The sequence below is a fragment of the Lynx rufus genome, unplaced genomic scaffold, assembly GCF_022079265.1.
Source record: "Lynx rufus isolate CCGP_SWC_20201006 ecotype Redwood Valley unplaced genomic scaffold, mLynRuf1.p SCAF_21, whole genome shotgun sequence".
NCBI lineage: Eukaryota > Metazoa > Chordata > Mammalia > Carnivora > Felidae > Lynx > Lynx rufus.
In genome coordinates, this window is record NW_025814836.1 from 7,276,621 (window position 1) to 7,290,752 (window position 14,132).

At 41.5% G+C, this 14,132-nt stretch overlaps 1 protein-coding gene across 4 annotated transcripts in view; it reads left to right on the forward strand.

Annotated features, from left to right (window-relative positions):
- MTMR10 (myotubularin related protein 10) overlaps positions 1-14,132 on the forward strand; it is a 55,683-nt gene that overhangs the window by 36,839 nt on the left and 4,712 nt on the right. For all 4 annotated transcript variants that reach the window (XM_047086556.1, XM_047086553.1, XM_047086554.1 and 1 more), the window contains 8 exons: positions 821-992; positions 2,038-2,125; positions 2,207-2,295; positions 4,630-4,760; positions 6,011-6,080; positions 6,736-6,806; positions 9,060-9,229; positions 10,748-10,918. In XM_047086556.1, coding sequence (XP_046942512.1) covers positions 821-992; positions 2,038-2,125; positions 2,207-2,295; positions 4,630-4,760; positions 6,011-6,080; positions 6,736-6,806; positions 9,060-9,229; positions 10,748-10,918 — 962 coding nt within the window. The remainder of the gene's footprint in view (positions 1-820; positions 993-2,037; positions 2,126-2,206; positions 2,296-4,629; positions 4,761-6,010; positions 6,081-6,735; positions 6,807-9,059; positions 9,230-10,747; positions 10,919-14,132) is intronic.

Genomic DNA, 14,132 nt, shown 5'->3' on the forward strand with positions numbered 1-14,132 from the left:
TGGTCATTCTGCAGGCTCCTGAGGCTGTGGGCTTCTCCCAGAGGGTAGCAGCTCTCCTTGATGACAGAGGGCTCCTTGCTAAGGAAGTTCAAGTACACTTGCGCTCTGCTGAGATCCCCAGATGGGAGTGGCCCTCTGGTGGAGAACAAGGAGCACTTGTGAGCTTATCAAAGGAAAACTGAGTAGATCTAGAAGACCCAAAAATTTTATAGTGAGCCATAGAAAGGATTGAGACATCAGTATCAGAAGGATGAAAGATCTGGACCAGAACAAAGATGATTGGATGCATTCATTGTTCCAGGCAAAATGTAGAGAAAATGAGCAGTTGAGGGCAGGGGACTGAGGGAGGCTCGTGAGTGGTTTCTGTGGAACAGTAGGGATGGAAGACCATTGAAAAGGAGAAAATAAATGGGGAGGAAATCTGCGCAGCAGGCATTGTTCATCATTTGGGAAGGTGGTCAGTAACAGGGAGGAGGGAAAATGTATAGCCTGGGCAGCTGGAATGGTGCAGTGTGGTCAGATGAAAGTCTTTTCAAAGTCAAGGTGACTTACTTGTGTTTGAAGGCAAAAGGGATGGAGCCAGTAGAAGGACAGAAAAACCAGCGGTGCTAAAGGAGTCAGGAGGGAGCTGGATAAGGAAAATGAGTTCTTTTGACAAGAGGAGGGCTGCCTCTTTCTCAGGACTGCTGGGAGCAGTAGGAACATCTAGGAGAGGTGCCCCGTCCGCGCGTTTCTGATAGGAGGCGCCCAGAGAGGAGAGGGAATGTGGGACGAAATGTGACCATTGAAACAAAATTAATAGTATTGCTTTTTCTTGTAGCCAATAATGTTAATGGAATACCCTCAGGAGGCGGCAGCGGGGCCGGTGGTGGCATCAGCCAAAAGACTCCACTCTTCGAGACGTACTCAGACTGGGACCGAGAAATCAAGAGGACAGGGGCTTCCGCATGGAGAGTTTGTTCTATTAATGAGGGTTACATGATATCCACTTGGTAAGTCCCATTTTTACAGCCTTATTTATAGCTGGAGGTGACTTCTTGTGAATAATAATCACTCTGCTCTCTGATAACTTACAAGTTATGGTGAATGGAATATTTGTTTTTAATAATGCTTTCATGAGGGGCACCTGGGTGGCTCAGTTAATCGTCCAACTCTTGATTTTGGCTCCCCTACTTGCTCTCTAATCTCTCTCTTTCAAAAATAAATAAATAAGCCTTAAAAAAAAAAAGATAAAAAAACTGCTTTCATGGATATTTTATCTTAAAGATGAAAAAAGAGAGAAAGGAGGATGTCTTAGGGTAGAAAGGAGGATGTCTTACGGTGCAGTGAGCACTAGTAATTGCTGCCCAGTCAGTGAGTCTGCGTGTCTTTGGAAACAGGAAAGGTTAGAAGGGGGAGATAAGGAGCTGAAGCTTTTTTTTTTTTTTTTTTTTTAAGTTTCTTTATTTATTTTTAGAGAGAAAGAGTGTGAGTAGAGGAGAGGCAGAGAGAGAGGGAGAGAGAATCCCAAGAGAGAATCCCAATCCCTCTGCACTGTCAGTTCAGAGCTGAACACGGGGCTTGATTTCATGAACCATGAGATCATGACCTGAGCTGAAACCAAGAGTCAGATGCTTAACTGACTGAGCCACCCAGGCACCCCAGAAGCTAAAGCTTCTTGGTAGATTTGTGGGTTTGGTGTGGTCTTGTGTTATGTGCCTTGGATTCTTACCCATAGAGAACAAAGGTGGGCATGTTTTTCAGAAACCAAATACATGTTTGATTAATAATCATTTTGGAGAATATTTTAGACATCTCCTTTGGATGTTTCCCCCTGCTTTAAATATAAGTTTTGTGATAATTGACAACGTCACACGTGTTTTAGACAAGAGATGTCTAGGGTCAACCTTGTCTTCCATGGTACCTACCATGTGGCCACCAAGTAGGGTGCACATTAAATGGGGATAAACGTGTTTAATTATATATGGAGTCTTCAGAGCACACTTACCTGCCTAGAGCACAGGATTCTTATGTTATGGTTTGCTTTTTCCTCTCCAGCCTTCCAGAATACTTTGTAGTGCCAAGTTCTTTAGCCGACCAAGATCTAAAGATCTTTTCCCATTCTTTTGTTGGAAGAAGGATGCCCGTAAGTGCTGTCTGTTGGATTTCATTCATACCGATGTCTTTTTCTCTACCCAGTTACATAAAGGCTCTGCTTCTCTCCTAGTTCTGGTGCTGGAGCCACTCAAATGGCAGTGCCCTCGTGCGAATGGCCCTCATAAAAGATGTGCTGCAGCAGAGGAAAATCGACCAGAGGTATCAAGAAATGGTCATTGTTGCTGTAGACATTTTTAGTTGTCAGAAATAATATGTTAAACTCCTGACTACTTGAAAATAGTTAGAAAGTGGCATAGTTTTATTAATTAGTTAGCAACATATAGTCTATACAAGAATCACCATTTTGGAAAAAAATGTGAATATATTAAAATTAACATTTAAGTTATACTAAATAGAATTTAATTCTTTGGCTTATAAGACACTGGGGAATCTTACATTGCTGACGTCTTGGTATAACAGTGTTGCCTTTAACGTATTTGCAATGTGTGGTGATTTCCAGCTGAGATACTTTAGGGTAAATCAGACCTTTCTTGTAGTTTGGTGTGTCTTAGGTCTACAGAGTCACAGTAGCTTAAATGGTGGTTTTAATTAGCTACCACAAACAAGTTTGGCATCATCTGCTATAAAGTCGCCAGTAATCTCCATGTCATTAAAGCAGAAGGCATTTCTCAGTCAGTGGGCATCACTATTGTTTAGTCTCTCCCTAAAGCCCTCTGAGTCCTGCTTCTTTCCACTCTCCTGAAGCCCCTCTTCCTCACCAGTACTCTGCCCTCTGCAGACATTACCTAGAATCTGTTTCAGGCCACTGCTTCTTCCCATTCTGCATTTCTTTTCCTAAACAAGTTTACCTATGGCTGTGGCTTTAGTGACCATCAGATTTTATCTCTAATGGGACATCTTCCACGTGCAAGTCTCAGAGGCCCTTTAAACTCAATATGGTCCAAAACCAGCCTCCAGCATACAAGCACCGCGCACTCTCCCAGCCTGCCCTCAGAAATCCAGGAGTCATCCTGGATGCGTTTTCTTTCACTTCCTTCCCCACATTGAGCCCATCATCAAATCTGTCACTTCACTTTTTAGAAACCTTACAAACTGTGTCCACCCCAGCTACACCCCTACCATGAGTGCCCTCATTTCTTCCCTCCACGTCTCATCCACTATCACACCCGTGGCTCCCGGCCCTGGCCACCATGGACTTTGCCTTTGCCTGTGCTTTCCCATCTCCCGATATTCATCAGTGCTGTTCCCTTCTGGGCTGTCTTTCTTCATGCTTATCCTCCAGCACTCTCCACCCCACCCTCTCGGTACTCCCTCGTTCTTTATCTCTCATGGCAAATATCACTTCCTGAAGATAAGCTTTCCCTCACCTCCTAAATTAGATCAGGCCTCAAGTTATACATTCTCTATGGCTCTGTAAATTTTCTTCATAACACTTACTTCAGTCTTTAATTGCATGTATGTGTTACAGTTTGATTACTGCCTATATTTGCTACTAGGCTATAAGCTTCTTGAGCTGAAGGGACTATGTTTTGCATACCATTGTACATTCAGCACCCAGGAAACACCTGTGATGTTGAATATTTATTCAATACTTGTTAAATAAATGAGGAACAAAGGAACAGATCTTAGAAAACCGGCTCAGAGAGCCTCAAATTGTATATCACAGTCTGTGACTGTTACAGCCAGATCTTAGTTTTTTTTCCCCAGAGCCATACCGAAGAAAGGCACCTTTGCTGAAGCAAATAACTGACAAGTGACCCTCAAATGATCCTTCAGGAAAGGAAAAGGAGTATTATTCAAATAATCCCTGATGGGTGTTTTTTACCTTGGTCACATTTGAAATGACCTGTCATGTCACAGTCCAAGCCCAGTATTCACTGCCATGTCTGCTGGTTAGATGCACAGGAAGGGTGGGGGCTGGGGGGAGGCTGCTATTAGAGGGAAGTCAGCAGCACTGCTGGGTGGGAGTTCGTCCTGAACCCTCACAGTCAGTGGCACTTGTAATGTTTTAATTTTATTAGGCTGAGAATTGTTTTGATTCTTTCTATTTTTTCAGCTATCCTGTTCTTCATAAGTTGGACAGGCTCTCTTTGTTGTCAAATCTCTCTCTGCCCCTTTCTCCTTAGACATACCATCTCAGGCCCTCTCTGTGTTTCTCCACAGCCAAGCTTGTGTCCACCACAGGACCTTTGCCCTTACCTTCCCTCTGCCTAGAACACTTTCTCTCAGATCTTTCATGGCTTCTAGTTATTTGGGTTTTGGCTTCAGTATTACCTTCACAGAAGAGCCTTTCTGACCACATGACTTGAACTAGCCTGCATTCACTCGATTATGCCACCCACGGCATTCACCACAGCCTATTACTTTATCATTTACCCAACCACCACCAGAAATAGAAGCCCTGTGAGAGCAGAGGCCCAGCCTGTCTTGTTTATCTATCTCCAGCTCTGAGAATAGTGCCTTGGCTCATAATAGGTCTTCAAAAAATATGTGTGGCATGAATGAATGACTCAAGGATTTTGTCTTTATTAGGATTTGTAATGCAATAACTAAAAGTCATCCACAGAGAAGTGATGTTTACAAATCAGACTTGGATAAGACCTTGCCCAATATCCAAGAAATACAGGCGGCTTTTGTAAAACTTAAACACCTATGCGTTGATGGTAATTTCATTTTTATTATATATGTATATATATATATATATATATGTATACAGTGAATGGGTGATAACACCATTGCATGAGGCATGTCAGAAAAAATGATAGCCCTTGAAAATATAGAAATAGATATATTTAAGTAGAGGCACATTGAAATACTTTTGCATGACAGTATCAGAAGCTCTTAGAAAATGGAGTTTAAACTGCTTTTTTGTTTTGGAGGGAAAAAAAAAAACAATTACACCACTTTGAAATAAATAATAAATGGTGTGGTAGGATACTTCTGTAAAGTGCCAAGGAGAACAGTGAGCTACCCATACAAACTTCCTAAGATTTTAATGCACACAGTTACATTTTAAGATAAGGGACTTGACATGAATTTCAAACAGAGCCATGTTGTAATCTGCGTGGCCTCAGATTTCTAATACATGTATTAGAACAAGTGCTTCTCAGGCACTTTCATTGTGCCCCAGGGGGATGACTCCCGTGAAAGCATCTCTGGCATAAGTGTGGCCTCCTTGAAGTATACACAGAGTCCTACTTACCTGGGAGCCAGGAGAGGCAGCCATTGTGGCAGTTCTGCAGGGATGAGCGGGTGCTTGCCTGGAAGGAGAACTGGGGAGGGACATGGTGTGTTAAAAAAGCACAGTGACATGAATTCTTATCAACCATCTGGTAATTGGAACATTACTAAAGCCTGGAGTTTGTGAGGTGAGCGACGTCTTGAGACAGGCCACGCAGGACTGAGTCAGGACAGTGCAAGCCCTGCCAGGAAGATGCCCTCATTCCTGCTGTCACAGAAACCGTGCACTGAGAGGCAGCGCTGGCAGCAAGAGCAGGGGAGAGAAGCAAGGAGGGTGAGGTTTGCAGTCAGGAAGCTGTGAGTAGGGGGCATCAGAATCCAGGGGTGGGCTGACCAGGAAGGTGGGAACCACTGGCTCTTAGGAGGCAGAGGTGGCTAGACTCTCCAGGACTTCCCTGAAAGCCTCCAGAGGAGTGCCTTTTTTGTTTTTTATAGAATTGTAACATGTCCTCTTAAATGACTATATTATTAAGTGAAAATGCATACTTCCTTAAAGCCAACTAAATATTAAAAACTGTGACATATCACTTAACTCTGATATTGATCATGTAAAATTAAGTTTAAAAAGCCTAAAAAGGTGTGTGCATACATTTTATATATATATACAAAATATATGCATCCTATATATTACATATATATGTTTTTTAGATAAATATTACCATATTTATTGCAGAGCCTTTTGAAGAAACTGAAGAGAAATGGTTGTCTTCACTGGAAAATACTCGGTGGTTAGAATATGTAAGGTTTGTACAACCACTTTCCTTTTTCTTCTTTAACTTTTTATTTTGAAATAATTATAGACTCATAGGAGATGCAAACAGTCCAGCGCTCCACATACTCCTCACCTAGCTTCCCCCGGTGGTTACATCTTCCATAACTAGAATGTGGTATCAAAACCAAGAAACTGACAGTGGTATAATATATAAGCCTTATTCAGATTTCACCACTTTATATGTGTTTTCGTGTGTGTGTGCGCATGTGCATATGTGTGGTATTCTGTGCATTTTCATTGCATGTGTGGATCCGTGCAGCCCCCACCACAGTCACTATACAGAACTGCTCCATCACTGCAAGGCCCTTCATGCTGCCCCTGCAGAGTTGCGTCCCCATCGCTGTGCCCTGGCAACCACTCCTCTCTTCTCCGTCTCTGTGTTCTGAGATTTCAAGAATGTCCTGTACATCAGCCCCCTTTTTATAAAAGGATTAATGAATTTCCCTGATAGAAAAATCAAAACATACTCTGTTGAAGAGTCACTTAAATGCTGATAAAATTTGCAAAGGTTATTGAGAACACAGTACAGTGTGAGATTAGATGTGCTTGATTTCAAGTACTTTTAAAGAAATATTTATAGTGGAAATTTTATTTTCTTAACAGTATTTTTCCCTTTCTCTTTTCAGGGCATTCCTTAAACATGCAGCAGAACTCGTGTATGTGCTAGAAAGCAAGCGTCTCTCTGTAGTCCTGCAAGGTAATTCATTACTGAAAACAGTGGTCACCATGCCAGCCAGCGTGGTGACTGCCCGCATTCAAGTAGATGATGCTACTGCTAACCCATCAGGGACACTACAGATTCTGCCACAAAGACCGCAGGTAGAAAGGAGTCCGGTTTTCTGCCCTGTGTTAAACCTTCTTCCCGTATTATGGGAAGGGTTGGGTTGCAGCTCCTGACAGAGTCAGACAGAGTGTTAGTCTTGGCAGAGCATCCTTTCTGTCTAATCTTGCTACGTTTCAAATTCATAAAAATTTCAACTTAAATGCCTCTGGATCACGCTAGATTGGACTCTACAGAAATAGATGGGTATCAAGAAATTGAATTGACACTATGTGTTAACTAACTTGGATTTAAGTAAAGTTTAAAAATTAAAAAAAAAAAGAATAGCCAATATTCTGAATTTTGTCTAATGTTTAGTAGGAGTAAAGTACAATATAATAATGTTTCAGTTAAGTGAAGGATGATTGTATGTTAGGTAAATTTAACAGCTAACAGAATTTCTAAGCTTACTGATGTAGTTTAATAAACCATGAACTTCCTACCTTATCCTATAATATATTTCACATTACATAGCTTGTGAATATGCTACACTACTGAAGCTTACAAAAGTATTTTTACCAACTGTCAAATTTAACAGACTTTAGCAAAGTAAAGATATTTAAAACCTTTAAAGGGGACAAAAGAATAGTAATGCACTATTTCAAGTAATCCCTAACTGTGATGCCATCAGAGTTACTTAATTCACACATAAATGCAGACTCTCACAATCCAGTAATCTCTCCTCTCAACCAGTGGGTATTCTAATCCTATTGCAAAAATACTACTTAGCACATGTCTTGATGGATTTGTATAATACAAAAAGGTTAGAAGAGATACTGAGCCTACATCTTAGTAACACTTTTTTTTAGAACGTGGTTTTGAAATCGTTTATTGAGGTATAACTTGCATATTATAAAATACACCCATTCTGAATGTGTATTTTTAGCACACATACAGAGTGTAGAGTTCAGAGTCCAGTTTTAGAAATTATTTATCTCACCAAAAAGATTACTTGTGTCCCAGCCCCAGACAACCACTAATGTGCTTTCTGTTTCTCCACATTTGCTCTTTCTGAGATGTCCTGTGTAAACGAAATCATACAAAATGTGATCTGTTGCCTCTTGCTTTTTTTATTTTACATACATGCTTTTGAGGTTCATTCACGTAGCATGTATTAGCAGTTTGTTCCTTTTTATTTCTGAATAGTATTCCTTTGTAAATACCACATTTTATTTATACATTTGCCCACTGGCAGACATTGAGTTGTTTCCATTTTATGGCTATTATGAATATGCTGCTGTGAACATTTATATAAAAGTCACCATGGGGACATATTTTTTTTATTTCTTGTGGGTAGGTACTTAGAAGTGAGGAATTGCTCAGTTATAGGAGTTGCTATCGTTAAAAATTGATGTTGGTGACAGGTTTTCATGGACTCTTATCAGGTTGAAGTACCCTTCTGTTCCTAGTTTGCTGAGAGTTTATCCAGAATGAACTTTGGATTTTTATCACATAGATGCTTTTTATGCATCTAATGAGATGATTATGTTATTTTTATCACTTTATGTCTGTGAAGTGTTACTTTTTGTCAGATGTTAAGCCAACCTTGTTTTCCTGGAATAAATTCTTGAATTCATGAGATAATATGATTTGCTTGTATTTTGTTGATGACTTCTACAATCTAATCATAAGGGATACTTAGTATAGTTTTTGTCTGATTTCTTTGGCTGGCTTTCATATCAGGTATTACTGGCATTACTGAAAAAGACACCAGCTATAAAAGATAGGAGGAAAATGTTTGCCACCTTTTCACATGGTGGTGGACAATCCCATTCCCCTTGTTCACTTCTGAGTCACCATGTGGAATTGCCAGTAGTAAAATTAATGTTCTTAGGAAGCAGAATGGACTCTTGAAAGATTTCCACCCCAAACTACTGAAATGTAAAAAGTGTGAGGAATATGCCCTGTTATTTGGAAAATATTCATATATAAAAGATTATTTCCCATTAAACACTGATTGAGCTAAAGTCTATAATATTTTAGAGTTGCTGGAATCCATTGAACCCTCCTAACATGGATTATTTTGAAGGTAGCTCGGGCAGAGAATAATGTAGTATCCACTTGACCTTCCCTTTCTCGCTCAGCATTTTTCTATGTAGTAGTTATTTTCTTTTCCATTTTTCTTAACAGAGGAGGAGGGAAGAGACTTGAGCTGTATGGTAGCTTCTCTTGTTCAAGTGATGCTGGATCCCCATTTTAGGACAATTACTGGATTTCAGAGTCTCATCCAGAAGGAGTGGGTCATGGCCGGATATCAGTTCCTGGACAGGTGCAACCACTTAAAGCGATCGGAGAAAGAGGTAACAGGATCTCGGTGCTTGTTGTGAGTCTGTAAGTGTACACAAGGCAAAATTCACGTTGTCATGTGAAGAGCTATTCTGTCTGTAAAGAAACCAGGAGGCTTTTTAAATATTGCATTTAGCACCTCTTTGCTTCCTTAGTCTAAGACTACCAATGGATTAGCATCCAAATTGATGTACTTACGAAGATTATTGTAATTATATAGGTAAAATTCCAAAAAAAAATTGTTAAATTTCTCCACGTTGAGAACTACTTGATAAAATGCTGTATTATCTCTCTGAAAAGCAAATAATGAGCACATCAGGTATTTTGAAAAATCAATTTTGGAGTATCACATTTTCTTAAAATGGGGCACGTGTGTTAAGAATGGGATGTTTGAGAGGGACATCTTTGTAACAGCTCTGGGCACAGGAGCTGCCATGGGTGCAGAGGTAGGAGAGCCTGTGAAAGGCCCTGCAGGCATCTCACAGAATGGTGGTTTCAGAACTGAAACCTGACTGAGCAGTACAAACTACCATCTGAGGAAATCTCGACAGCGAATACTTCACTTAAAAGATGCTGGGGGCGTGGGACACCTGGGTGGCTCAGTCGGTTGAGTGTCTGACTTCGGCTCCGGTCATGATCTCACGGTTCTTGAGTTTGAGCCCCACATTGGGGTCTGTGCTGACAGCTCAGAGCCTGGAGCCTGCTTCGGATTCTGTGCCCCACTCTCCCTCCACCCCACCCCTGCTTGTGCTCTGTCTCTCTCTGTCTTTCAAAAATGAATAAACATAAAAAAAAAAAAGATGCTAGGGGCGCCTGGGTGACGTCCGACTCTTGATTTCTGCTCAGGTCATGATCTCAGTGGTTGGTGAGTTTGGGCCCCACATTGGGCTCTGTACTGCCAGGGCGGAGCCTACTTGGGATTCTCTATCTCTCTGCCCCTCCCCTGCCTGCTCTCACACACTCTTTCTTTCTCATAAATAAATAAACTTAAAAAAAATAAAAAGATGCTTGGACTCCAGGATACAATAGCTGTCATCAGCTGTTATACTTGGGGCTCCACCATGTGACCTAGAGGCTAATGCCAACTGTTTTCTGAAACTCTGGGAAGTTTTCCGGATGCTGAGCCTGCACGGTGCACCAAAAGCTAATTACAGAAGTTGTTTTTTGGTTTGGAGTTGTTGGTTTTTTGTTTTTATTTTTCAGCATTCTAAAGAATTATTTCCAGATAAGCTTAATCACATATTTTAGTATCCCCCATTCATACAGTGACACTTGCCTGTTTACTTTGCCATTTCAATGATACTACACAAGTAAGGGCTGTGATGTTTATCACAGTTGAACTTACTTCTTAGGTTTGACATAAGCTGGTTTCACCTATTTGCATATCCTTGGCTTAGCTTTGGAGCCAAGTGTTTTAGGCTTAGCTGTTCTCTTATTAATCTCTTCCTTACTGTAAGCAGTAAGTTTGGAAATAAATGTGAACAACTGAAGGACAACATTAAATCATCCCATTTTCTGTTTGTATATGCCAGTCTCCCTTATTTTTGCTGTTCTTGGATGCCACGTGGCAGCTGTTAGAACAATACCCAGCGGCCTTCGAGTTCTCAGAGACCTACTTGGCTATACTGTACGACAGCACCCACATCTCCCTGTTTGGCACCTTCCTGTTCAACTCTCCTCACCAGCGGGTGAAACAAAGCACGGTAAGAGATACTGTGGCAATAGCTACTTCTCTTTTTTGCTTTTACAACTTTATTGATATAGAATTGAAGTACAGTTAGCCGCATATTTAAATATGTAAATTAAAACAGTCTTAAGCTACCATTTTAAGCTGTAATTTCTGAATGAATTCTATAAAAGCCTACAAAAATCTAGGAAACTGTTTCATTTTTATGACTGAGCATTTTAGGTATTTTTCTCTGATGTACATTGTTCATAATAAAGCAGTTTTTAGGGCTCCTGGATGGCTTACTCGGTAGAGCATGCGACTCTTAATCTCAAGGTTGTGAGTTCAAGCCCCACTTTGGTCATGGAGCCTACTTAAAAGAAAAGAGGGGCACCTAGGTGGCTCAGCCGGTGAAGCATCTGACTTTGGCTCAGGTCATGATCTCACAGTTCATGAGTTCGAGCCCCACGTCAGGCTCTGTGCTGACAGCTCAGAGCCTAGAACCTGCTTCAGGTTCTGTCTCCCTCTCTCTCCACCCCTCCCCTGGTTGGTTTCTCTCTCTCTCTCTCTCTCTCTCTCTCTCTCTCTCTCTCTCTCTTTCTCTCAAATAAATTAAAAAAAATTTTTTAATGTGATATGTAACAATTAAAACAGATTTCAAAGATGTAAATTATTACACCCACCTTAAATGTTGTGCTTTTATATTTATATTTTGACATTCAGTCTCTCCAGAGGAGTAATTTAAAAGGTCCTCTTTGAGGACTTTTGTTTCCTAGAATAAAAGATGTACAAAGCAAGATCATTTTCTTCAAGAGTTCTGTGGAGAAGGAATTTCAGAGATGAAGCATAGGCATGGTGCTAGACTCAAATTCTTGGCAGGCGCTGGCTGACCAAGTAGCCTCAGAACCAGTCCCACATGCCACACAGCAGTCCTGTTGGGTAGGATGTTCAGTTTCTAGTCACAGGTCATTGACCTAGAGGAAGAATCATGACTAAGGAGGGTCTCAAGCCAAACTTGAAACTAACTTCTGATTGCCACTGGTAGAACCTTCCAGAACCCTGGGTTCTGACTCACCCACATTGGAACTGACATTGGGAATAGCTGATAAATGTTGCAGTAACCATTGAGAGAAACAGAAAGGAGAGTTCTTGCTGTCCTCAGCCTCAGCACTAAGGCCCTGGTCCAGGTGATGTGGCCTGGTATAATGTGAGTCCCTCCTAGGGTCAGAAAACCTGAATCCTGGCCCTGGTCTGGGAGAATGGTGAGCCCAGGTTCCTCATCTGTAAACTGTGAATCATAATGCTTCACTATTTGCTAAAGAAATGAATTAGTCTAGATTGCGGATGTGAAAGACAAAGTGCACTAGACATTTAAGGAGATGATTTTTATTCAGGCTATTGTAATAGAGAGACCTTTATTAATGAGGAACATCCCAAAGAAAAGGAAGGGGCCTGGGGCTTGTTACAAGAGGAGGGAGATGGGAGGGAGGGGGAGCTGGTCTTACCTCAGAGTAGGGGAGCCATGTCTCAGTGGGGCTGTTGTCCGGGGGCTCAGGGTCAGAGAAACTTAGCACTGCCATAGGGTATTTATTTTAGATCGGGGAGTTTGTGAAGGAAGTTTTTATAAAATATATTCTGTGCTTCCCTAATAGAATGTAACCTCTCCCAGTACTGCGCTCAGACCGGTGGTAGGCTGGGGCCCTGAGGTGTGGGAGACTATTTGTTCCTAAACTAAATGGTCTCCGATGCGCTCCTTTTCATTCCTCGTTCACTGGGCATCATCCAGTTTGTGCCCCTTGAGCTTCGCTGTGGGCTGTGCATCTGGTGGTGTTGCCTGCCCATCATACTCCTCTCCCTTCACTGCCCCGTGTACACGCCCATGCACGCCCCTAGTACATGCATGCATGCACACACACACCTTGTGGGCCTTCAAAATGTACACAAAGCTAGGAAATCAGCCTTGTTAGACATAGAACATTCGATGTAAAATGCCAATACATTGGCCTTAAGGTCCCAGTGACTGCAGTGCCTCCAGCAGGCACTGAGCAGAGGACTCTGCAGAGCTCAGGTTGGACCCCAGAGACACTCACTCCTCACCCTGCTACTAGGCTGGATTCTGGATGTGCCCAGATAAGTTTACAAATAGCTTTCGATGTGGAAATAAATATTTTTTAAAAGTATATCATCTGAGGGTGCCTGGGTGGCTCAGTCAGTTAAGCAGCTGACTCTTGATTTGGCTCAGGTCATGATCTCACGGTTCATGAGTTCAAGCCCCGCATCATCGAGGAGCCTGCTTGTGGTTCTTTTTCTCCCTCTCTGCACCTTTCCCCTCCCATCTACACTGTCTTTCTTGCTCGCTCTCTCAAAATAAATAAATAAACTTAAAAAAAAGTAGATCATCTACTTTCCCTGGTCCATGCTCTAATACTGTATTGTTTTTTTAGCCTGGCCTTTTTCAAAAGCTTTTCCTGGCGAGTACTAGCATGGATCCCTCCTTGTCTCAGCACTTCATACTGATGATTTGATGTAACAGCCAGATTGAAGGCCGTCAGTGCCACCTCTGCCCTCCCTGGGAAAATGGCTTTTGATGTAAGGTCCTGATTAGCACAACCGCTGTTCTCAGCTTAGTCTCTTCCATAAAGACGTTTCCTTCTTTTCTGAGGCCACCTTAGATGCTCATGGTCAGGTACTCTTTGTGGAAAATCTGATCTTTGGAGATAAACATTTTTAGTTTTCACATGAAAAAAGATGACTGTTTTCTGTTTATTTTTCTAGAAGGGCCATTAAAACAGCTCTTAATACTATCTTTTTAAAGGAAATGGGTTGTTTCTACATGCATATATATTTTGAAATTTCAAGTAACTAAAAAGGTTTTTTTCTAATATATTTGGTGCTTAATGAGTTAAGTTTTACTCGTTTGCAATAGGACATTTTGTAAAATGCCCTATACTGTTAGATAGCTTATCTGTTTCCTGCTGGCCCTGAGTCAACACTACGACATGGGTCACACCTGGTCATACCTGTGGGGTGGAGCTGGTGTCCTGACCACAGTGCTTCTTTAGTAATAACAATGAGTTTTTGCCTTTTTCCTAATTTCCAAACAAGTTCTTGGTTGTTTGGAGAATACTGAAAAGTACGGAGCAGAAAATAAGAATCAGTCCTCTCCCACCATCCAGGGACTCGGTATCTTGAGAAATTCCCTCCAGAGAACTAACCTACATAAACCGATGTGCCAGCCTGCTTTGGCCCTC